At 37.1% G+C, this 23,844-nt stretch overlaps 3 protein-coding genes across 3 annotated transcripts; 1 reads left to right on the forward strand and 2 right to left on the reverse strand.

The window, feature by feature from the left end:
* Positions 1-836: 836 nt before the first annotated feature.
* Positions 837-9,938, reverse strand: ehd1a (EH-domain containing 1a). Its single transcript, XM_052574833.1, has 5 exons — positions 9,271-9,938; positions 5,702-5,799; positions 2,669-3,081; positions 2,020-2,184; positions 837-1,933 (listed from the first exon to the last, which is right to left on the reverse strand). The coding sequence occupies exons 1-5, from the start codon at positions 9,666-9,668 to the stop codon at positions 1,406-1,408; spliced, it is 1,602 nt and encodes a 533-aa protein (XP_052430793.1). The 5' UTR covers positions 9,669-9,938; the 3' UTR covers positions 837-1,405.
* A 2,276-nt stretch (positions 9,939-12,214) lies between these two features.
* LOC127970952 (UBX domain-containing protein 1) lies at positions 12,215-16,267 on the forward strand. Its single transcript, XM_052573669.1, has 10 exons — positions 12,215-12,314; positions 12,802-12,864; positions 12,946-12,999; positions 13,165-13,277; positions 13,389-13,464; positions 13,555-13,746; positions 14,258-14,309; positions 14,424-14,546; positions 15,620-15,797; positions 15,939-16,267. The coding sequence occupies exons 2-10, from the start codon at positions 12,806-12,808 to the stop codon at positions 15,977-15,979; spliced, it is 888 nt and encodes a 295-aa protein (XP_052429629.1). The 5' UTR covers positions 12,215-12,314; positions 12,802-12,805; the 3' UTR covers positions 15,980-16,267.
* Positions 16,268-16,683: 416 nt separating this feature from the next.
* si:ch211-114c17.1 (pre-mRNA-processing factor 39) lies at positions 16,684-23,660 on the reverse strand. Its single transcript, XM_052573668.1, is given in 14 exon segments — positions 16,684-17,155; positions 17,292-17,460; positions 17,543-17,614; positions 17,748-17,932; positions 18,754-19,025; positions 19,119-19,245; positions 19,354-19,590; positions 19,922-20,026; positions 20,120-20,306; positions 20,670-20,837; positions 22,292-22,410; positions 22,589-22,714; positions 22,806-23,023; positions 23,532-23,660. Coding segments are annotated over 14 exon segments (2,118 nt in total). The 5' UTR covers positions 23,590-23,660; the 3' UTR covers positions 16,684-17,080.
* Positions 23,661-23,844: the final 184 nt, after the last annotated feature.

The raw sequence follows: 23,844 nt of genomic DNA on the forward strand, positions 1-23,844 counted from the left end.
TAGTGTCCCTCACGATGCAACTAGACCTTCATACTTCATCCGCATCTAGCAAGGCTGTTTTAATTTAAGATTAGTCACAAATATAGGGTGGGTTGATGGTGGTAATTTTAAACCCTTCACATCTGCATTCTTACTGTTACTTAGGACATTACTGGGAACTTTAGCACCTTCCTGCAAAGTGTGTTGTGAAAGCAGAACGCATTAACTGAGAAGTGGCAATGAGAAAGTTCAAACGGAGGTAAACTGAGGTTTCTATCAGACATAATGTATGCTGATAGTATAAGGTGATAATTAAATGAACATAACACCAAAACAAAGTAGGATATGCATTAAGTTGTTTAGTACCGTTCAAATGTTTGTTACATTTTATTTTATTCCAATGATGGCAAAGCTGAATTTTCAGCAGCCATTACTCCAGTGTATTCTAAGTGAAAATATCACGTTTGCTCAAATTGATGCTTCCTTGTTCAATAAAATAATTAATTTCCTCAAAAAATGACCCCAATATTTTACATCATGAATGCAAACAAATGTGGAACCTACAGGCGGTATTTTAAGTGTTCTAAGCCAGCTGCATAAGAAGAAAATCAATGCTAAACTCCCAATAGCTGCCAAAGGAAACAAGAATCTGTACAGTAAAGTACCACAACATGTCTCAACATACATTGATAAGCAGAGATAAATATGATGCTGTCATTTCCTTACTACCACATAGCTTTCACATATATAGTTCAGTTTTCTGTCAGCACTCATGAAAACAGACAACTGTCAATGGTGGTGTCCGTTTCACTACACAATGCAATTTGTAAAATGTTTCTGAATGGAGAAAACAGGCACAGCTTACAAATATACTTTTATTGGTCATTGCAACATGAAGGTGACATTTCAGATCCCAACATCCCAAAGGAAAGTAAAGCTTCACCCACAAAATAACAGAATACATGTTGGTAAAGTTTAGAGATATTAAATCAAAAGCAAACCGTATACAAAAACAGAAAGGAAGTGAATAAGTTAAAGAAAAACAGCAATCAACATTTTGGAGTTACGTACCACGTATTGAATATTTTCACATTTGTTTTTTAATTCTACTCAATTTTTGCCTGCTGCTTTACAATCTCAATCAAATGCCCATTCAACAGTACCGTAGAATCATTTTCAGTTCTTTCTGTGCTCATAGTGGTTTACAATTCATATAAAAAATTAAGAAAGAAAGAAAAAGTCTCTCACTGCCACATAAGTTCTTCTCTTGTCTTCTCAGTCTTATCATTCTAAGCCAAGCATTTTTGATTAAGACAGAAATCGAGTTCCTGGAGACTGGTCAGTCAAATGAATGGTCAGAACAAGCTAGAAGATGGCTTGGGGACATTGGAATGTAGCTGAGAGCCACTGAGATCCAACAGACTCTTCAATTCTGCTCCTGCCGTTTGGAAGGGGGCACAAGATGAGCCGGCAGTTTGGCCGGAAGCTCGTGCCCCTCGAGCTTGACCTTGATCAGGTGATTTGCGAGTGCAAACTCTTCATCATCCAGATAGCCGTCTTTGTCAACATCTGCCAGAGTCCAAATCTTTCCAAGCACTGTGTTTGGCAGCTTGGACTTCACCAGCTCTTTCTTAGCCGTGGCACCAGATACCTTCCCATTAATTGGTGAGAGCGTGTAGAATATTTCATCATAGGATGGCTTATCACGGCCCACGATCCATTCCAGCTCATCAATGCCTTCACCTGCACCTTCTCCATATCCGTGACCAAATGGCCCGTTCATGGTTCCCTCAAATGCACCACCCTTCACTGACTGGCTGGGCATGGCGGCCTCCTCCTTACGGACCAGCGTCATGAGCTTAGCGATGTCGTTACCTAGCATGTCCTCCACAGCTTCCAGCAATTTTGGTTTAATGGTGGGAAATTTGGTGAAGTCCTGAACAGCTAGCAACTCCTGCAAAAAAAATATTGTGTTGTGTTTTTATTTTTAAACAAAAGATCTTTATAAAACTCATTAGATAAAAATTAATGGCGTCATACCTGCATTTTCTTTAAATTAGGAAAGTCTCCTGGTGAGATGTTGTGCTCTTTCTGAATCTTCTCATATATAGCGCCCAAGTTGTTAATAAGCTCTTTTTTCTTTGAGTCTTTGCCAAATACATTTGGCATCTCTTTCTTCAGAGAACTGATAATGTAAGCTTGTACCTAAAAGGAAAGTATTAAATGGACTCAGATTAAATACAAATAGCATTTGTGCAGTTTAGCATGTCAAAACAACACTTCTCACAAGTATTAGGTTATTTCATAAAGTGAAAATAAGAAGTGAAACCACAATCTGGTACACACGTATTGGAGTTTAAAGTTCATTAAAAATATCCAGATAAAAGCATTTTTCATGGACCAACACATTGAACTTCAACCCTCACAATTAAGAGGGGAAAAAATTAAACAACTGTTTCCTGTTTATATATGATTTCTATTTTAAAGTGCAAGTTATTTAATATAAGCTACTCCAGTCTTCAGTTTCACATGATCCTTCAGAAATCATTCTAGCATGCTTTTTTTGGTGGTTTATAAATTATAAACATAATTATTAATGCATTTTCTATAATTTTTGATCAATTGAATGCATCAAATAAAGAAAAAAAATTTTAATGCTGCAAAATGTGCAAAAAGGTCATAGTTTCACCTTAGCGAGACGTGCTCTTTTGATCAGATCGTTGAGTTTCCGTAGAGCTGCATTCCGGGGAAGACTTTGAATATCCCGGAAGAGGTCCTGCTCCTCTGCCTCAAACAGCTTCCTGTTATCTGCAATCATAAGTGGCTGAGCCCAAAATGAGCCGATATACACTCGGACCACTTCAGGGGTGTTGATGATCTTCCCCAGTGACCACATGAGGGCACCATACACCCTCATCAGCTGCTGGGTGCTGATCTGGTCAGCTTTGTTCAGAACCACACGCATCTTGTCCTCATGGTTTTTCAGGGCCTTGATCACCTCTGAGAACTCATCAGAAATGTCCAGCTTGTGGGCGTCGAAGAGCAAGATGATTCGGTCCACTCGTTCTGCAAACCACTCAAGAACTGCTGCAAAGTCATAGCCTGCAATTGAGAGAAGTGAGAAAGACTTGCATTAGACTTGGCTCTAAAACAAAGCTCTGGAAAGAGGAAGACAGCAGGGCTGCATGCAACGTGCTTTATTTTAGAAAAGGAGGTCAGGGATAATGGATTTGATTAGAGACCTGTCATCTGATCTCAGTGAATTCAGAAAACTGTAAACAGCAACTATAAAGCCATGTATTCAAAGAAAAGAGATCTGCTGCCTCTGAAGTCCCCGGTGTAGAGGAATTGAAAGGCATCTATTTATTTCCAGTAGAGTACCTGTGGTGGTACTGGCTAGGTAATAACCATAGGGAAAAAAAAAATCATGATATAAATTGTGGTATTTTTGGGCATTTATGAAAAACTACAAGCAGAAGGGACAAATGAACACAATTACAACTTAGGGTTAAAGCGAAGAGTAAACTCCAAAGATTTGCATCAAAGGAACTATTAACCAAAATTAGAATATAAAATATAAAATAAATACACATGGTACAAATATGAGATTTATATAAAATATTGTATTTTAAAATTTTAAATGAAGAAAATGAAATTCAATTAATTTATTATATTTATTTTAACCTGTTATATTTCATTCTAACATTTACCAAAAAAATAAATAAATACTAATTTAACCTACAATCATTGTAACATAAATGGTTGTTTTTAAAAGCTGCATTTAAAAAGAAAGATTACATCAAGACATTTATGGGAAAACTATATGCAGGAAAAAAAACAAAACAAAAAAAAACAAGGTTACCGTAACGTGTAACCTGTTATAAAGCTGTAAGAACTATAAAGAAATAAAATATTGTATGGATATGAGGCTTATAAATAAATGAAAAAATTATAATAATAATCCAGTACAACATTTTTAGCACAATCAGGTACATTTATTTACTTTATACATTTATTTATTTTAAATTATTAGATATTTTATTTTAGTTCTAATATTTGAAATAAATTCAAATAGAAATACACTTTTTTTATCACAAAATAAATAGTTTTTGAATGCTGCATTGAACATCTTAACACTCCCTCTTATTGAAAACACATGATAGTTCTGACCCAGGAAAACATTTATGAAGTTCAAAAAGAAAAAAATCAAAAAGGTCATTGAGAGGTGCTTCTGGGATAACACCTTCTGAGCAAAATCTCACATGACCCTGTACCACACAGGAACTTTTAGTTCCACATTTTAAACTGGAAGCGACCTCATGATCTTATTTCCAGCCATTTGCCGTAAACACACCTTCCCACATGGATAAACTTCAGTTGCAATAGTAAATGCAAGAGACCCAATGACATCACAAGAACTACCCACAGCTACACATGGAGCACAAAGACTGTTTGAGCTGCAGTCAGAGAGAAACGCTCAAATGGGCTTTCATGCTTAATCCCACACAGACACAACTGCGGCACAGTCTGCTGTGTCTCTGCTGGGACGGGTGGCGAGGACGCCTCTGGGTCTGTAGCATGACTGCTATGTGTCCATGGTATGCAGGGCACCTTGATCTCAGCATCTAGTTACTGGCTCAACAGGCCCCAGAAGGAAAAAAGGGTCACATGACTTCTTGAGCCATATCCTGTAACAATGCCAGATTTCGGTTTCTTAACGGCAGTCTCTTTGTGATGTTGCCATCTGTATCTACAGTCGTAGTCTGCAATGAATTGACATACGGGCAAACTCAGCATTTCCTTCTGATTCTTCCTGTTCACAGATGAATGAGAATGGAGTTCAAGCATACTACTATCAGATAGTGACTGTGTGAAATATTGTATAACTCAAACACAAGTAAACTCTGCCAGTCATATGATGACGCATCCCCACCCACAAAACCTTTTCAGTGGTATTAAAAGAGGGAACTGGGAACAATGTGGTCAGGATTATTTTGGCACAATGGTTTTATTCCTACCAACATTCAAATTAGGTCAGAGGTAGGATTTATGCACAGAGAACAAACTTGTCTGAGCAGCTTTGACATCCTGTTTTTGTTTCATCTGCATTTAATGAAGTACAGCATAAATGACTATTAGTGGAGAAAGTTTTTCAATATTTCCTGTATTACAGAAAATCCAATTAAGATTTTAAACAGAAGAGTGAGCAGAAAAGGTAGTCAGACTTGTTTTACTTGCTTTTCATAGCAAAGAAAACAAACTTAAATTTACACAAGTTCACAATAAAAAGTCAGACTCCAAAGATTTGCATGGAACGAACTTATGTATTATTATGCTAAAATGCATCAGCTAATAGTTTTCTACAGACATGACACAAAATAAAGGAGAGAGTGCATTTAATATGTACTATAATTATTTGTGAAAGGAAAGTGAAGTGGCAAAGAAGAAAGAGTCCTAAAATGCATTAATTGATAAATGGAAAAGTATTCCTTGAAGAAAGAAATGATCAATCAAAAAAATTTAAATCTCAAAATTAGAGATACGAAGGTGTATAAAACAAAATAAACCGAAAACAAAAATATAACAGAAAAAATAAATGTTATCAATGTATTATTAATTAAAATAAATGTTTGATATTTTACATATTCTAATTAATTATTTTTATTACCATTTTAAATTAATACAAAAAGAAGATGAGCAGAAAGCACCGAAGGCTGCTGACCTCTGCTGATCCTCTGTTTTTCCCCTGACAGGATGCCTGGAGTATCGATGATACTGATGCTCTCCAAAACGGGGTTGTTTAACTGCGCACACATGAACCTGTGTGGAGAAAGAGAGCACGGCATGAAGAAGAGACCGTAACAGGTTTGGTGAGATTTGAGGCCAAGATATTACACAGCTCTCTTCACCCTCTTTTGATCATTGTCTAAAAAAATACTAAAGTAATATAATATAATACTCAAAAGTAAAAATGTTTGATAAAACAGATTTTATTTAACATTAACATTTAAATTACGTTTGTAGGACAACTGCCCAATTTGATTAAAACCAAAGGAAAATTGTACTTCCCTGTGTAACTACATATATGTTTCAATCTTATGCTCATAGACATGTGAAATCTCTGTCACAAGACTGAAGCTTACAGCTAGAACTTTCTTAATGAATCACAGAAACCACTGAGTGAAGTAGTGCGGTCAAACCATTAATGGCATCCAAAATAAAAGTAGTTGTTAACATAATATATGAGTGTGTACATTTATTATAGATATATAAATATAAACACAGGCATGTATATAATAAGAAAAACATGTTTTGTTTATATATTAATATAAATATAATAATCTAAAATATATATATACACACACAAACACATGTAAGTTTTTTTCAAAATATATACTGCATGAGTGTGTATTTAAGAAGAAGAAGAAAACCCTATTTACTCAAAATATCCAAATAGCAATTTCTCTCCAATGGTTTTGTCTTGTTTAAGGGCAAAACTTTGATGTAAGCTATAAGGGGACTGATAATATTTCAATGCTCTTCTGTGTCATCTAATAACAACCTTTAACAAATTTGGATGATTTGGAAATTTTGGATATTCGGATGAGAAAAGAACATGCAACAATAAAGCAGCTCACCCCCCCTTTTCCACCAGGCCAGAAGAGACCCTGGAGGACGCAATGTCACTGCAGCATAAGGTTTCATAAAGTACTGAATACTTAGCTACTAAAAATGAACTAAGTATTGCTTTCACAAATACAAAACGTGCTGAACAGTCGGCACTATTCAGACAAATTCCCTTTTATGCAAAACAGAGGGATTTCTCAAATTTGAATATGTAGGCGAGTTTCGCATTTTGAAATATTCAGACGTCTGAAAATGGAACCATTTTACGCAGCTTTTATAATCCATAATTTCACAATGACCACAAATAATCACGTGTCCAGCACTAAGAGTGGAAAAAAGGGAAATAAGTTCAGAATGAAACAGCATTACGTGGGTTTTATGGTTCTCTGTGCGGTGCCGGTACCAAATATTTAATTCTGCTGCATCAGCCTTGAACTTTTTAAACAAGCATATGGCAGAGCGCTGGTAATCCCAGCCTGCTTCAATCCTCTTGAGTAGACTCAACATCTGACACCACCCAGAAATCTGCTCCAGTTATTGAACAGGGACTGTGGAAGTTGTTCAGACTGACATCACATAACATCACACATGTACTGCACGTTAGGGGTGGGCGATATCTCGATATTTAAAATATATCGAGATATTTTTTAAACACGATATGGATTTTGACATATCGTATATATCGATATATTGTTTATATTCTGATTCCGCCACTTTGCTTGTTTGCCTTCCCTGTGCTGTGCTGTGCTCGCCAACGCTCGCTCGCCCCCCGCCTCCTTGCTTTTGTCCCCTCTCACCTCGCGTGTAGAGAACTAGTCAAAAAAAAAAATTATATGGAGATACTTCAGTTTTAAGGCGTAGGGCGAACGGCAGGCAGATGTCTACTGTAGGGCCCAATGAAACGCGGACGGAATCGCGGAATCCAGTCATAAAAAATTGAATTTACAGTTTAACGCGGAATGTCACGGAATTGGTCAAATTTTAAATGAATTAATCAAAAGTCGGTCATGCACTTACATCAAATCGCGAAATGGACTAATATCTGCAAATATTAACCCGGAAAAGTCTATTTAAATATGAATCCTGCATGTTCTGCGTGTCTGTGTCAACGAATAGAGCAGAAGCGCGTCTTCATTCATTAAACACGGAAGCTCGCATAACGTTTGCGCTGATTTCATTGTCTTTCCTCTCTCTAAATAAAGACGTGAACACATGAGGAACATCTCCAGAACTGCACTGAGAGTCACTTCATGAGCATCTGACCGTTTGATTTGAGTAAGACTAGCTCATATCACATCATAGACTGTGGTATCACATACACAGAACTGTAAAGGTAAACCCGTCAAAATAAAAGTATTTGACAGAAATCTATTACTATTGTACAGATAGCCCAATACTACTACTATTAAAATGAAACGAACATAATTTTATAAGGAATAATCACACAACATTTCTCCCATGTTTTATTTTTAATAGTAAATCCCCTTTGTTTACCAAAAAATAAAGTTTGCTTAATTTTAAATAATTAAAAGATAAATTAAATGAATGTTTTATGCCTTCATTTGATAATCAGAAAAATGTAAATACACAGAATTTCTGAAGGGAAAAAAACATTTCACATAAGGCTATTTTAAGAATGGTTTTTAACTAATTAAGTTGTTTTTATGCATTTAAATAATTGCACATGCTAAAACACAGAATTAGGTAACAATAAAACATATGGTGAAGAAAAAAAATAAAATGTTTCATAGGCCCCTTAACATGTAATATTTGCCATATTTGTTTTTGCAGTAGTTTTTTGGGGGTTATTTTTCCTGTAAAGATATCGAGATATATATCGTATATCGAGATATAGCAAAATATATTGAGATATATTTTTTGCTCCATATCGCCCAGCCCTACTGCACGTGAGCTAAATGTCTGGTTAGGTGTTGCCCCATCTACTGTAAATCGTGTGAAAGTAGGTAAATTACTTGAGACTAACAGCTCAAGATAAACTCCAGCTGAAGAACATGACTCAATCCAACACACATGGAAACTATGACACACAACTCTCTAGAAAGTGAATAATGACTGAATTATTATGAGGTCATAATTAAAAACAAATGGATACTGTAAAGCTCCTTTTGTCTAAGTTACTAAAATAAAATTACTCTCGAAAGGATTTAGAGCTATGATGAACATTGTTAGCCAATATATGCCTATATGTTATTTTTTCTTTAAAAAAACAGTAAAGCAATTATGCTATTGAATATTCTCGATTATTATTGTTAATTTATTCACCAAGATTATGTTTACGAAAACATACAAAAACAACAACAACAAGTTGCTATATATACACACCCTTTTACTTATTGGTTACACTATTGGATTGTTTTGAGTCAAGATATTTGTAGAAAAAAAATAAAAATAAAAACATGACAAGAACGTGTTTTAAACTAGATCATCTCAATTTATAATTGGTTCATGTGTTAAACATTTGCCAGCTCGAGACAGCTGAGATGCTCGAGCCAGAGACAGCACTTGAGCGCTATTTCCTGATTCACAAACATAAGGCAAGCCTCAGTTAAACCGGTTTAACCCACACCTGAAACTCCACATGCAGTCATAATTTGGCCTTTTATCAGTGGATCCTTTAAGTTACATGATAAATGGGTGTATTACCTATTGAGGAAAGCGTTTCCAAAGGCGTTGAGTTTTCGGAAAGGCTTTTTCGGGTCCACGACCAGCGCATTGCCAGGTATCACGCCCTCCTGCTCGCCGTGCATAACCGCGATGAAGGAGTCCGTCGTCGGCTCGGGGCCTATCCTCATCCCGGGGAAATCCTGCTCCATCAGATGCCTAATGAAGGTGGTCTTCCCGGTCGAGTACTGTCCCACCAGCAGCACCATGGGCTTGTTGTCAAAGTCAGCATCTTCTAAAGCCGGAGAGTGGAAGTCGTGGAAGTGATAAGTGTCCTCCAGAGGGAAGAGTTTGGTGCGGTAGAGGCGCTTCAGTCCCTCCGACACGTTTTGGAAAAGTTCTGGTTCTTTCTTTCCTTCTCGTTTAGACCAGCTGAACATGATGGTCGTTTACGACGATTCTACTGCGAGAGGAAAAGACTTCTGCTTTCAAATGATGGCCACAAACCCAGACAACGTCCTGTCGAAAGTTTGGCTGTCCCACCCCTGTAGAGTCAGCTCTACGTAGACGACCTCATCAAACCCCTGAACTAAAGCGGCGATATCAGAGATTGTTAAAACACTCCTCCATGGATGCACTTAGTGCAACTGACTTTGCGGAAATATGATCGGATCTGATCTGATCTGATCTTTCTACGTTACTTCGACTGCGATTTGCATTGCGGAGTCTTAAATACTTCATAATAAAAGCCTCGGTTTCGCAAACACAAGTGATTTATTAATGTTGGGTTCCCAAAAGTACTAATGTGAGGGAGTTAGCAATGTAGCATGCATAATAAAAACATGTTTGAATTGAAATAGCCTGATATGGACAAACACATTAAACACCAAAACACAGTTGTCTCCTAGGAATGATGATTTTATTTTTGAAGGTAGTTAATACGCATGTTTTATATTGATCAGTATTTTTTTAATACTATTCTAAAACATGACAAAGCAGATACATTTTAAATAAAACGTAACAACTTCATTCAACTTCAAAATCATCATTTTTTTTCTAGAAATTATATATTTTCAAGGTAAAACATGTAGATGACTTAAAATTGAGCATTTAAATAAGAAAAAAAGTAAATTTAAGTTCAAGTTAATGTTTTTCTATAAAGAACCAATTATTTCCAAAAATCTTAACTTTTTAATTTTAAATGTATAATTTCAAGATTAGTAATGTAAATGAATAAAATCGTCATCTTCTATATATATATATATATATATATATATATATATATATATATATATATATATATATATATATATATATATATATATATATATATATAGATAGATATAGATATATATATAGATAGATAGATATTTGAAACGTTACAATGGGAAAAAAAATGAAAAGCTAAACGTGCAGGGCGTTGACACTGATTGGACAACAGTGTACCCTTGTGGGCACCAGTGGTAACTACATGGTGAACAGACATCTACTGAGTTGAACAAGAACGGATGTAAATGGAGTCGTGTCTTTTTAACTAAAGGAACGATTTGCCGCAACAGCGCTCACACTGAAACGTATTTATTTATTTATTAGTAAATAACACATATATCTAATTATTTCTAAATGCACAATTCTTTTTTTTTTTCATTTTTACAAATCATGTTTTAGTATGACCAGTGATGATGATGTTAAAGTTATATATTTGTAAATGTATACAGATGCATTATACATTATAATATACAGTTTTACGTGCAGGATAAGGCATCCCATAGAGACACCGCGCTTCCGTCACGTGTGACTCTCTGCAGGTAACAGCTCCTCCACTGGAACTGCAATACACTTCCACATGGAGTGGCTGTTACACCCAGTGAGCACCAAGAGCAGCTCTCTACACTTACTATGCTTGTCCAATGTCCAACACACTTTATTCTGTTAAAGATAAGAGATCCATGGTTAGAAGAAAGACAAAAAAACCTTTCCAATAAAACACCCTGCTTGTCTAGAAATAGGCCTATGATTTAAAGAACAGAGAAAATATGCAGGTTGTGAATGATGTTATTATTGTTATTTAATTCAACTGTAAATTTACCCCTTTTGCTAACCTCTTTCCTATAAAAAGTCAAGGACTCTTACATATTGAACTTTACCCATGTTACACCTTGACTATAGTGAGTAATAAAGTAAATTACAAATTCAGCAAACAAATCTTCCCTGTGTGCCTTCTTACTTTGTTTAATGCAATAAACACTATTCTGAAGTATTTAGAAATGTTCACTCAGAGTCATTTGTTTACATTGTTCCCAAAAACTAAACTGCACAAAGTGCATACTATGCAAACTTAACAAAGTTGCATAAATACTAAATAAAGTACTAATGATAATTGTTCAAAATAACTCACCCATGAATCAAAATGCAGTTGAAGCAGCATGATGATCTATTAAAGCACACACATGTCGGGGAAAAGGGTGAAAGAGTAAAGAGTAGCATGCATGATCTCTTGCCATTCAGAAGAAGAATGCCTCAGAGTAAGAGTGTTGCCCGATTAATTATTATACATTCATCCAATAAGTAACAAGCTATGAAGCCCTTCCCATACTGCACCATTTGCACATCCACCTGGGTAACATGTCTTACCCTTAAACACCTCGCAGAGTGAACAAGGACGCTGGACACTTCTGATGGTTTTATTTGTCATATGCATTGTCCTTAACATGAAACCTGACTGTTGCTTAAAACTGTGAAATTTAATGATATTCCATTTCAAAAGATATGGTTATTTGCAAATATACTACAAGCATTTTCTTTGTAGTCAAATATAGTGGATTCAGGTTGATTGGGACATTTCCCCCAACAATCTTAATTGTAGAAAGTGTCCCAGTTATTAATTTACCCTTATGATACGGTAATATATAATATAACTACGTTACAGTTGGGATGAGTTTTCACCCTGCTATGTTAGCTGATCATGTGGTAGCAGTAGACCACGCCGCACAGCTCTAGTCGCTCAGCAGCAGAGAACGCGATTTGGTCGTTTCGGCTTTCCGTAGATAGATGTGTGTGGACGCAACCCAGTGCTGACAACAAATGTAAGTAGCAGTAGAACGACGGGCAGGGCTAATTAACGATGAAATAAGTAAAAATATCGTTCCTGATATACGAAAGCGCTATTACTTTATAAAGAAAATTCTCTAGAAGATACTAGTTATGCAAAATAATAATTAGCTGTTGCTGGAGGCTGTTCAGTGTTAGCCTGCCAGCTAACTGAATTTAATAATGTATCTATCAGTATGAATATAGGCTGCTGCCACACGTATTTAAATGATTTTATGAGTAAGATTTGAATATGTAGTGATGATATGACAACATCAGCCAGAAAAGTAGAGTCAGTTAATCTTGCTGTTTCGAGCTGCATTGATTTTAGTGTCTACCCAACTGTATGGCTTTTTTGTGTATTAAATGATTTTTAAAAAGCTTTTCTGAAAATGGCTCAAACTCTTTTTCTTTTCTGTTTTATATTTATTTTCTGTTTATCTGAAAGGTGTAGTTATAATGCTTTAATAAACTCATTTTCAGCACAATGGCTGAGAGTACTACATTAGACAGTCTGCTGGAAATGGGCTTCGACAGAAACAGAGCGTAAGTGATGCTTTTTCTACAGAGACACTGATGTTTACAAACTGATCCAGTACTTTCACTCACCCAGTGATTGTTTTGTAGGGAGAAGGCAGTAGCACATACTGGAAACCAGGGCATTGAGAGAGCAATGGACTGGCGAGTCATCATATCTTTTTAATGCTGTTTATTTTTTAAGAAATTGCATAGCCAGTGATCATTATGCATTTTTATTGTATGAAAAAGAGCAATAATTGTGTCAATTAAATACATTATCAGTTAAACATGTTTGAAGTTGCATTTACAATTTCTATAACCGTACAGGTTAATGGAGCATGAGAACGATCCAGATATAAACGAGCCTTATGTTCCACCTGCTGGAAATACTCTCGGCACCACAGAAGTACAGGGCCAGTCTCCTGGAGACATCTCCGAATGTATGTTCTCCTGATGCTCCTCACTTTCCATTTCATGGAAACATTATTGTCATCATTTCACAAAATGTTACTTTCTCTTTCGTTTGTGTCTGTAACCAAAACTAAAAACAGCCACTGAAGGTGCTGAGCAAATGGGAGATGCCAAAACTCCTATGACAGAAGAAGAAAGGATGGAACAAGTAAAACGGTTTGTGCTTTGTGCAGCTGACCTTGAATTGTATTACCGTAAAAAGCACACATTTAACAGCTGATCAAAGGTATTGCTTTTCCCCAACAGACTGGAGGAGTTGATGAAGGCCAGACAGGAGGAGAGGAGAGAGAGAGAGCGAAAGGAGGAAATAGAAAGAGAAAAGCAGAGAAGGAAACAGGGCCAAGAGCTGCTGCAGGTTAAACAGAAGCTTCAAGATGATGAGATGAAAAAGCTAGCGGAGCTGCGCAGGAGAGAGAAGATGGAGGACAAGCTTGCCAAGTAAGAAGAACAGGGTGCAATGCCTGTTTAACTTTGATCAGGCAGTAAAGATTTCACTTGAATTCAGTGGTTATTATTCTTATCATTTAGCCAATGCTTTTACACAAAGCAACTAAAAAAGAGAAATCATGAAATTTGTCAAAGAACCAACAATGGTTCTTGTAATATCAGGTTTATAAGGCAACTAGATAGAGAAGAGGAGGAATGCAGAGAAAATTCTTCCCTTCTCTACCTGATAAAGTAATTTACAGCTTGGCATAACTATAAAAATGTATATACGATATAAAATCCCAATGAAGTTATACGATTTTTATTCATTTACATTACTATTCCAAGTCTTGAAATTATACATTTAAAATTAAAAAGTTAAGATTTTTGGAAATAATTGGTTCTTCATAGAAAAACATTGAACTTAAATTGACTTTTTTTTTTCTTATTTAAATGCTAATTTTAAGTCATGTTGAAGGCCCTAGTTGAGAACCATTAGTTATAACCTGTGATTCTTTCTCAGGCAGCGAGTTAAAGAAAAGATTGCACGAGACCGAGAGGATAGGGCACGGAAGGTACAGTATTAATTAATGCTTTTACTTTCCCCACTTCACATTTACTACTATTATCTTGTGGGCCTACTTCTAGTATATCAAGTAAATAAATAACTAATAAATAAACCTCTGCAGTTTGGAGGCGGCTCATCAAGCACGGGTTTGTCATCTCCCCCCTCTGAAGCCCCTCTGCAGTCTCCACCTGAGGACCAAGGGCCTCCTCCTGCTAAGAAAGACTATGATGACTGTCGGATACAGGTACTGGCACAAAATGAAGCCACCTTTCACCAATAACGCATTAGTCTGTGTCCAAGTAGACCTGAGGGTCCAGGATGATGTTCAATTAAATAGGATCCATTTAAAATGGGATTTTTAAGATACCTTAAAGGGGGGGGGGGTGAAATGCTATTTCATGCATACTGAGTTTTTTACACTGTTAAAGAGTTGGATTCCCATGCTAAACATAAACAAAGTTTCAAAAATTAAGTCGTAAGTTCTGTTCCAAAAATACTCCTTCCGGTTTGTCACAAGTTTCGGAAAGTTTTTTTCGAGTATGGCTCTGTGTGACGTTAGATGGAGCGGAATTTCCTTATATGGGTGCTAAGGGCGCGTCTGCCGGAAGAGCGCGCGCTCCCATATAGCAGAGCACTGAGAGCACAACAGATGTTCACTGATCAGAGCGAGAGCGTCGCGAAAAGTCACAAAAGAAGTGTGTTTTTGGTTGCCAGGGCAAGACAACCCTGCACAGATTACCAAAAAAACAGCATTAAGGGACCAGTGGATGGAGCTTGTTTTAAAAACAAGGCCCAGTTTGATGCCGGATTTGCGTATCGTTTATTTCTTAAGGATGATGCAATCCCAACGAAAAAGGGTCACGATCGTGTGTTGGAACCGCAGGTGGGGAGTAAAACTGCTTAAAATATCTCTGCCTCCTTGTTAGTGCGTCCCCTCCCATCGGAGACCCGGGTTCGATAAACGGATGAATCTGACTGTTAGCCATGGTTTGTTTTGGATGATGGTTTTTTCCTTAAGGTAATGTCACAGCTTCCAGACGCTCTCAACGCAAAAGCCTACTGGCGCTCGTGATTCTTTAGCTCCGCCCACACGTCACGCCTCCAGCCAGTCGTGTTTTTCCGGGAAAAATCGGTACAGACTATCTTTCTCTTATGAATATTATAAAACTAAAGACTTTTTGGATTTATGAAGGATGCAGTACTACTCTATAGGTACTCAAGATTAACAGGATATTGAGTGAAAACGAGCATTTCAACCCCCCTTTAATATATAAATAGATAAGTCAAACTCCTCTCTTACCCTCCTCTGGTCCTTAGGTGCGTCTTCTAGATGGATCCACCTTGAGCACTGTCTTCAAGGCTCATGAACCTCTGGCTGCTGTTAGAGTCTATATTCAGATGAACGGGGAAACCGGACAGGATTTCAACCTCATCACCCCGTATCCCAGACGTGTTTACACAGATCTAGACATGGAAAAACCCCTTTGTGAGCTGGGTAAGAATTTACAGAAGGTTGATGTTGACTGGGGATATTGAACTAAAATGATCACAGTTCTTTGTTTCTGAGGAATTCATTTTATCTTCAGAACTTGTGCTTCACATCTGCCATTTATGGATCTTTTGTTTTACTTGACAGGTTTGGTGCCTTCTGCCGTCCTTGTGGTTACCAAGAAATGAAGCAAAGTAATTCTAGAAACAAGCTGTTCTTCCAGACGTCAGTCAGTCAATCAAACGGATTCTCAACGGAGACTGTGAATCAGTGGACTGCTACTGCAATGATTCCACTTAAAGCGCCAAACATGCAATGAATTGATCAATAATTCCATTAAACGTAAACCTGTTGATACTGCTTAATAAAGGGTCAAGTGAGTTTTCACAATGATGAACACTGAGAAACTGCTGTTAGCTTTCTGTTTTGCCACATGGAAAAAATACATTTTCACCAATAAAATCTTATTCATCTTAGTCTCATCTTATGATTCAATTTTATATTGGCGTTGGAAGTAAAAGCAAAATCGGCATATATATCATTGCATTTACAGTAACTATTGGCTCTTAATATATTCAATATCAAGAATAGTGCTGCACCAAATTGTTTGGAAAAAAGGGTTTAAATGCCTTTAACATATCAGTGATTATAGTAGCTTGTATCAGAATTGCACAATCATATCAAATTACCTTTACTATGTGATGCAGTGGTTACTAACCTTTTGATAAATGCACACAGATTGTTTATATACATTAATAATACATTTAATATGAATGATATATTAATAATAGGTTAATAAAAAAAATAGGGCCCCTGGCTGAGAAACTTGGATGTAAAGCATTAATGAAATATGATGATGAAAGTCAATGAAGTAAAAACTTTACAACATATCTGGATTTAAAAAAATGTCCTGTGTGTGTTTTATTCAAATTATAAGATGGTGACTGCACAATAAACAGAATTTTTAACATTTTAAAATAACTTTGTACAAAATGGTCAACAGAAAAATGTTCACAATACATTTCAGTAAATTGACTTAATTCACAGATAAATTACTTAAAAAGCATGAACAGGTGTATATATATATATATATCTACAAATGCATTTTAGGATGTAAGGTGGCACTTAGTACAAAAAACTTGAGGAAAGAGAGGGTAACATCCTTTAAAAACATCATAATAGGTTTGTACATTTTATCTCTCACTTCTGACACTGGCTCAAGTTACGCACTGCTGCGGCTTTTGGAGGACTGAAGACGTGTGAGTGGATGACCACGTAGTTGAAGGGACTTAGCTGGGAGGGTAGTATTGATTGTACTGGCTCCACGGGTTCTGGTAGCTGCCATACCCTCCATACTGTTGCTGCTGAGACACAGGGACAATATTTGTATACAATACACATTTTAAATCAAGATGCATTGCGTTTAAGCTTTAACTGCCTCTTGCTGGGTAAATGCATTGCTTTAGCAATACAACGTAAATGTGCCATTCAATCCATTACCTGGTACCAGCTGCCATAACTCCCATATGATCCACTCATGTCTCCGCCCATCATAGAGGGAGGTGGTGTTGTTATTGGAACATGAGGCATTGTGGGTGGAGCCGTCTGTGGCACTGTCAAGGCAGATGCATCATCCATTTTGCTCATCTTTTCTGTATCATCGTTACTGCTTTAGAAAAAACAAACGCACATTTAAAAAAGGCTTTCACAAAACTAAATCTCAAAAGGAGATCTCTGTTTTTTGACGTCACCCATTTTCTGCTTGTCTCTTTCCATCATGTTCCTTCAGAAGTTTCTGGTGCTCCTCATACATGCTCACCACACTGATAACATACAAGAAAAATGTTAAGAACATTTAAGAAAACTTAGTAATAATAATATATTTGTAATGTAACATAATATACGTTTTATCACTTGTGCTGAAGCTAACCCAGAATGGTTTGAATTACTTCTGACCTCTGTACTGTGGTCCCAAAGTCCTCTGCAAACTGCAGGCCACGTTGGGAGAAGAGGATTTTGGTCTTTGGGGAGAGAGGAGCAGCAAGGGCTTTGGCCACACACTGCAGAATCTCGCCTCCATTAGCCCTCGGGTCACCGGACATCTCCAGCTCCAGAAGATTGTGATACAGTCTACCGTTATCCTGAGGATCCAAATCCAAGAGTCATCAAATATTGTTTTATGGTGCATCACATTGCAACAATTTTCTGTAATACCACTCAAACGTTTGGGGTCGTTATGAGTTTTTTTAAATAAGTTTCTTATGCACACCAAGACTGCATTTATTTGATCAAAAATACGGTTGAAACAATAATATTGTAAAATTGTCACCTTGGAATTATAAGGTTCTATTTATTCACATATTCTTATTCTGTGACAAGTTTTTTACATTATGTACGTTTTTTTTTAATATATATAAGCTTTTTTAGAAAACAAAAAAGGTTTTATCAGAAGTCTATGGAATTCAATGTCGCAAAACTGCTTAAGAATGCAGACAGAACCTTCTAATTCAAATGCGGCGAAATATATAATATATTTTTTTATTTCTGTGATGGTGAAGCTGTATTTTTAGCAGCCATTACTCCAGTCTTCATTGTCACATTATCGTTCAGAAATTATTTATTCTCTTTATCAGAGGTGAAAACAGTTATGTTGAATGTTCCCTCTAAGCTTCACACTTCTTACTTTGTGACTGTGCAGAAGAAATAATATGCCACGCACAGGACAGAGGCAAAAATGTGATGTGGAAGTGTGCAAACTCTACTACATGGGGAAGAATTCACGTTCACATTGTTTGAAATTATTGATTCTAATTAATTAATATTATAATTAATATTATATAAGCCTTTTGCTCAATTTAATGCATATTTGTTAAATAACCTATTCTTTTTTTTTTTTTCTTACTGATCCCAAACTTGGTGTGGATTGGTAGTGTGTATAAAATGTTAAACGCTGGTGTTTTACCGGGCTCAGCTCTATGGCTTCCTGTAGAACAGTTCAGGCCCTGGAAGGGCTCTTGCACAGCTTGTGAAGAAAGCGAGCCAGTTTGATGGAGTAGAAGGCATGGAGTTGGGGGTTGTCTTTACTCTTCTCCACCGTCTCCTTCAGCAGTGCCTCTGCCACATCCAAACGTCCTGCTCTCCGCTCCAGACCCACTCTTCTCAGACACACCGCAGCCAAACCAGGCACTGTCATCTCAAGTGATTCTAGAATACGCTGTGCTTCAGTGATATTACCTATGGGAGAACGTAATGTTCACATTCTGCATTAGCTATAACAAATCCACATTTCTATGAAGTATGTTTTAGATGCTAAATCTATCGTCTCACCATGTTTTTCCTCAAACGAGGCCCACTGAAGGTGGATGCTGTGTTTGTACGGGAGATGGATTTCACAAGCTCTACGGTACACATTACGCACCTCCTCCAGCCCGTGTGGTGCCAGGTAATGCACATACTGAAACAAAAAAATAGCTTACAAAATGCAACAGAAATGTAAACAATATTATAAAAATAGACCATCGTGATCTTTAAAAACTGGTTTGGATCTCCCTTCTATACGTACTTTATTCCAGAATTCCTCATAGAGTGCACAAGCAATGAGACAGCGTTCAAACAGAATTAGCACTCTATTGTGCCCAGTTATACACTTTTGTTTTGAGCCTTCATTGCCTTCCACATCCGCCCCTTCAGCATCCACTGCTGCGGTTTCAGCTTCTGCAATCTCCCAGTCCAGATAGCTCTGCCAGGCTTTCAGCTGGGCTCTATCCAGAGGCTTCACATGGAAATAAGGCCTTTTAATCTGGAAAAAAAAGCAAAGGAATCAAGCAACAGGAGGGTAAACTGACAGAAACACTTCATACACAACCCATAAACAGTTCAACTTTGGGTGAGCAAGATTTTTAGATATTTTTGAAAGACTCTTTGTTCGATTACAAATATTACAATTATAATTTCTGTCACAATGTAAATGCATTTACTGTCCTTTTTGATCAATTTAACACATACTGTATTAATTTCTTTCCCAAGAATATATATCATCATCAGCTAAATCTGGTGGCTTCGTTTTTTATATTTATAGATAACATCAGTGTTTCCTCAACCTCAATAAAGCATCATTCTGGGAAACTTACAGCCTCTTCAAAGTTCCATCTCTTCCTGACTTCTGCTTCATTTTGTTGGTACAATTCCTCTAGACTGACCATCAGGAGCTCCCGCATCTTCTGCACAGCTTCTTCCTGCATAAAACATGTTAAAAATTAAAACGATAATCTCTAGAGCGTCACATCAATTGAAGAAGACCTTCTATTACAGATGAAAAAGTGAGTTACCGAGTCCTTGCCATTATCAGCAGGCTCTTCCTCCCCAGGCGGTCTCTCTTCTTCTTCTTCAGCACTGATGTCAGATCTCTCTTTCTTGGCTTGAATCTGGCTCTGTTTGTACTCATTCCTCACCTTACTGTACTCCTCAGGGGACAGGACGTCCCGAGGCGGGTGGGAGGTTAGGTGAGCTTTCAGTCTGACAGAGGAGACAGAAATTCAGAGGACATCAGCCTCGTTCAGTTTAAGGGTCATCATGATTTTTATGGACTCTGAAAGCAAAATAATTTTTGTGATATTTTGGTGATCTGGATTTGATGTGTTTAACTGCAGGTGTTTGACAGTTTACCAATTAGGCTTTTGTTGATGCATTCAGCTGCATCTAAATATAAAGGGGGAAAGAGATCACAGAATATGAGCGTGAGAAGAAATGGTAACAAATTCTCACAAATCCATGCGTGTGTGTGTGGTATGTGGCTTATGTGCCTCAAATCTGAGGAGTTGTGCGAGAAAAAAAAATGATGTTAACAAATATGTCATATGATCAATGAGTATAGCGTACTTTTCATAATGTGTGTTGTAGAGCTGTGTGGGGACCCTCAGTACTCGGTCGTAGACGCCAGTCATGAAATTCAGGTTGCCCTGCTCCTTCTCCCACTCGGCGTACAGATCCCACAGCCTGTCTGAATGGAAGTCCCAGCCAGCGGCTGCAACTGCCTCCTCAAACACACTGACAGGGACAAGGACAGGACTTTTCATGTTAGATTGTTTCTTGAAATGTTCCTGTAAACAACCATGTTTAAAGTAACCATGAAATCAAAACCAAACACTTATTTTTTTAGAGAATGTTACCTGTCAGTCACATGAAAGCACAGCAATTAGCAATCAATAACATTCCAATCAATTCCAGATGGACAAAAGTACCCTTTTTCTCATTTGATAAGCCATTTTACTTGGATATACATCAGGACAGGGATAAATAAATTATTTTAAAACACTTGCCAACTTGTAAATGATTACAAGGTAAAAACTGGCCATCCTACACTTAAATGACTGAGGATAACAGACTACCACACTTTCAGGTTGTTTTGAACACAATAAACTAATGCAGATACATGTAGCTCATTGCCAGGAGAGGCATGACGAATTAAAACAAAGTGTGCTGTAAAATTGATTAAAAATATCAATCATGTTTGATATCCTCAGAATGAATTCATAGCCTGACGCAAAAAAAAAAAAAAAAAAACTTTAACTAGTGTCAGTTAATGTGTCGCAACAGTCTGTTAATCAGGGCAATAATCTGAGTAAAAACTGTGCAGTGTATTGCAGCCTTAATTGTGGATATTTGCTTTTTTTTTGCTAAATTTACTTCAGCATATTTGCTAAAATTACTTTAACTGTTAAGGAAAATAACTGTATTGTTAAAAGTATTAAAAGGATACTTCACCCAAAAGTGTCATTGTCAGTAATTACTCACCGTCAGTAAAACTTCTATTCATCTTGGAACACAAATTAAGATATTTCTGATGAAATCCGGAGCTCTCAAACCCTACTACGATCAAGGTTCAGAAAGATAGTAAGAACATTGTTAAAATAGTCCATGTGACATCAGTGGTTCAACCGTAATTGGATCAAGATAGGAGAATATTTTTTATGTGGAAAAAAAAACCCAACAACAACAACTTTATTCAATAATTCTTCAACAATTCTATCTTTCTGGCAGAAAGCTCTTGGATTTCATAAAATTATCTTAAATTGTGTTTCCAAAGATGAACAAAGGCCTTATGGGTTTGGAACCACATGAGGGAGAGTAATTATTGACCCAATTTTCATTTTTGGGTGAACTATCCCTGAAAGATACTAAATAGCATTAAACTTGCATTTACTTTTTGCTTGTTGTAAAAAGACAGTCTCAGGCTCAGTTTGTTTCTGGTCAGATATAAATTTGACAAAGATGCAACTAATGTTCCACAGTAAACTCTGCCTTTATACTATCATCATGTCTGTCCTGCCTCTTGCTCTTCCATTGTAAAGTTAACTTGGCATCAGTGCCGACTGACCTTTAGACAAAATCAGTTATTTCCAAGAGGAGAAAGAATACTATTAACAAACTGGGTCTAACAATATCGTAGAACAAAAATGGAAGCAGAAACTGCATCCTGGCTGTAAGTTTGTCAGTGGCACCTGCGGATGCGCTGTGTTGACTCAGGCAGGTTCATGTTGAGCGTTCCCAGCAGAAGGTTGATGTAGTGGATCCAGAGATCAACACTGAGAGGGATTGCCTTCAAACCTCGTTCACACACCTGCCAAAGGACCCAAATACAGCTTTACATCTTCGCTGCCATATTATGTATGAATCAACTTTAAATATGACAAAATTACAGAAAATGGAATACAATAGTACGCCAAGTAATGTTAAGTTTTGGAATTGGTCCTGTTCTTTTGTATTTGACTGAAATCTCCATCTATGCATGTTTTCACCTCTTCGGCCTTATCGATGTGACCGGCCCGTCTCTCAAGATCGGCAAACTTTTTCCAGTAACCGTAACAAAGAGGATACCTCAGCAGAAACGCATTGAGGGCTTGACGGCAAGCTCTCATGTGGCCCTGCAATAAATAATGAAACATTTTAAAACCAACTAGCATTTTGCTGCCACCCCAATGATGAAACACTGCAATCTGTTTACAACACATTCACCTCTTGTTCACAATACTGCAGGAGATCAGTCCAGCTGTTGAAATCTTGAGGATTGTCACAGGTAAGTTTCCAAAGTCTCTGGAAGTCTGCAGGCATGTCTCCCTCTTCCTCCTCTTCTCCTCCCGCTGTGAAGCCGGTGTCTCCTCCATCTGCACCTCTCTCTGCTGATTCCTTAGCATCTGTCCCGGGAAGGTCCGCAACCTCAGGCTCATATAGCTCTGTCATTGAAAGCCATGTATTGATTAAACAGACTACAGTTTAATTTACTGTATTGAATTAGGTTCTGATGCAGAATATAAGGTAAGGGTAAAAAATATAAGGGTTTATTATAGTCAACTTGTATCACAGTTAGTAAAATTGTAAAGAAGTAACATTTTTAAATAGTTAAATTGACTCTCGCTTTGGTCTCTCTTTAACCTTACTGGACGCAAAGTGTTACATATTTTGTTAACGAAAGGATTCATTAATTAACCATGTATAAAGGTTAGTCTGCAACTTAATCCTCGTATTAAGCTTATCATAAATGTGTCAAACAACTCTTCCTGGACAAAAAAAAAACTCATGTTTGAATCAATAAATCAATGGTTATTTAGATCGCTAGCTATATTATGAAGACGCACTCGTGTAATAACTGATGCATAAAGCGTTTAAGAAATGAATACGACAACTCTGTTCTCACATGCTTAAAAACTGCAGTATTTTATTAGGTAACTTTTAAAGGGAAACCTGAAGGGTTTGTGAGTTGCTCGGTGTTGCCCAGCTCCTCTGTGCCTTCCGCCGCCATTATTGACCACACAACAAATGACGTATATAAAGTGCGACTCCTGCCATTTAATTTTACTGTCGCAGTAGATTGTCGATAGCAAGGTACGTATCATCATACCACTGCTGTATGATCCATAAAATCTCGAAGACAAAATCAAATAGTGTTACAACTGAGCAGAAGTGATACATTTTAAATATGTATTAAATAAAAACGTCTGGAGCCACTTTCGACGCAAAACACATCAGCAGCTATTTCAGTACTATTGCCTAATAC

Source organism: Carassius gibelio, chromosome B14, assembly GCF_023724105.1.
Source record: "Carassius gibelio isolate Cgi1373 ecotype wild population from Czech Republic chromosome B14, carGib1.2-hapl.c, whole genome shotgun sequence".
In the NCBI taxonomy this organism is placed as follows: domain Eukaryota; kingdom Metazoa; phylum Chordata; class Actinopteri; order Cypriniformes; family Cyprinidae; genus Carassius; species Carassius gibelio.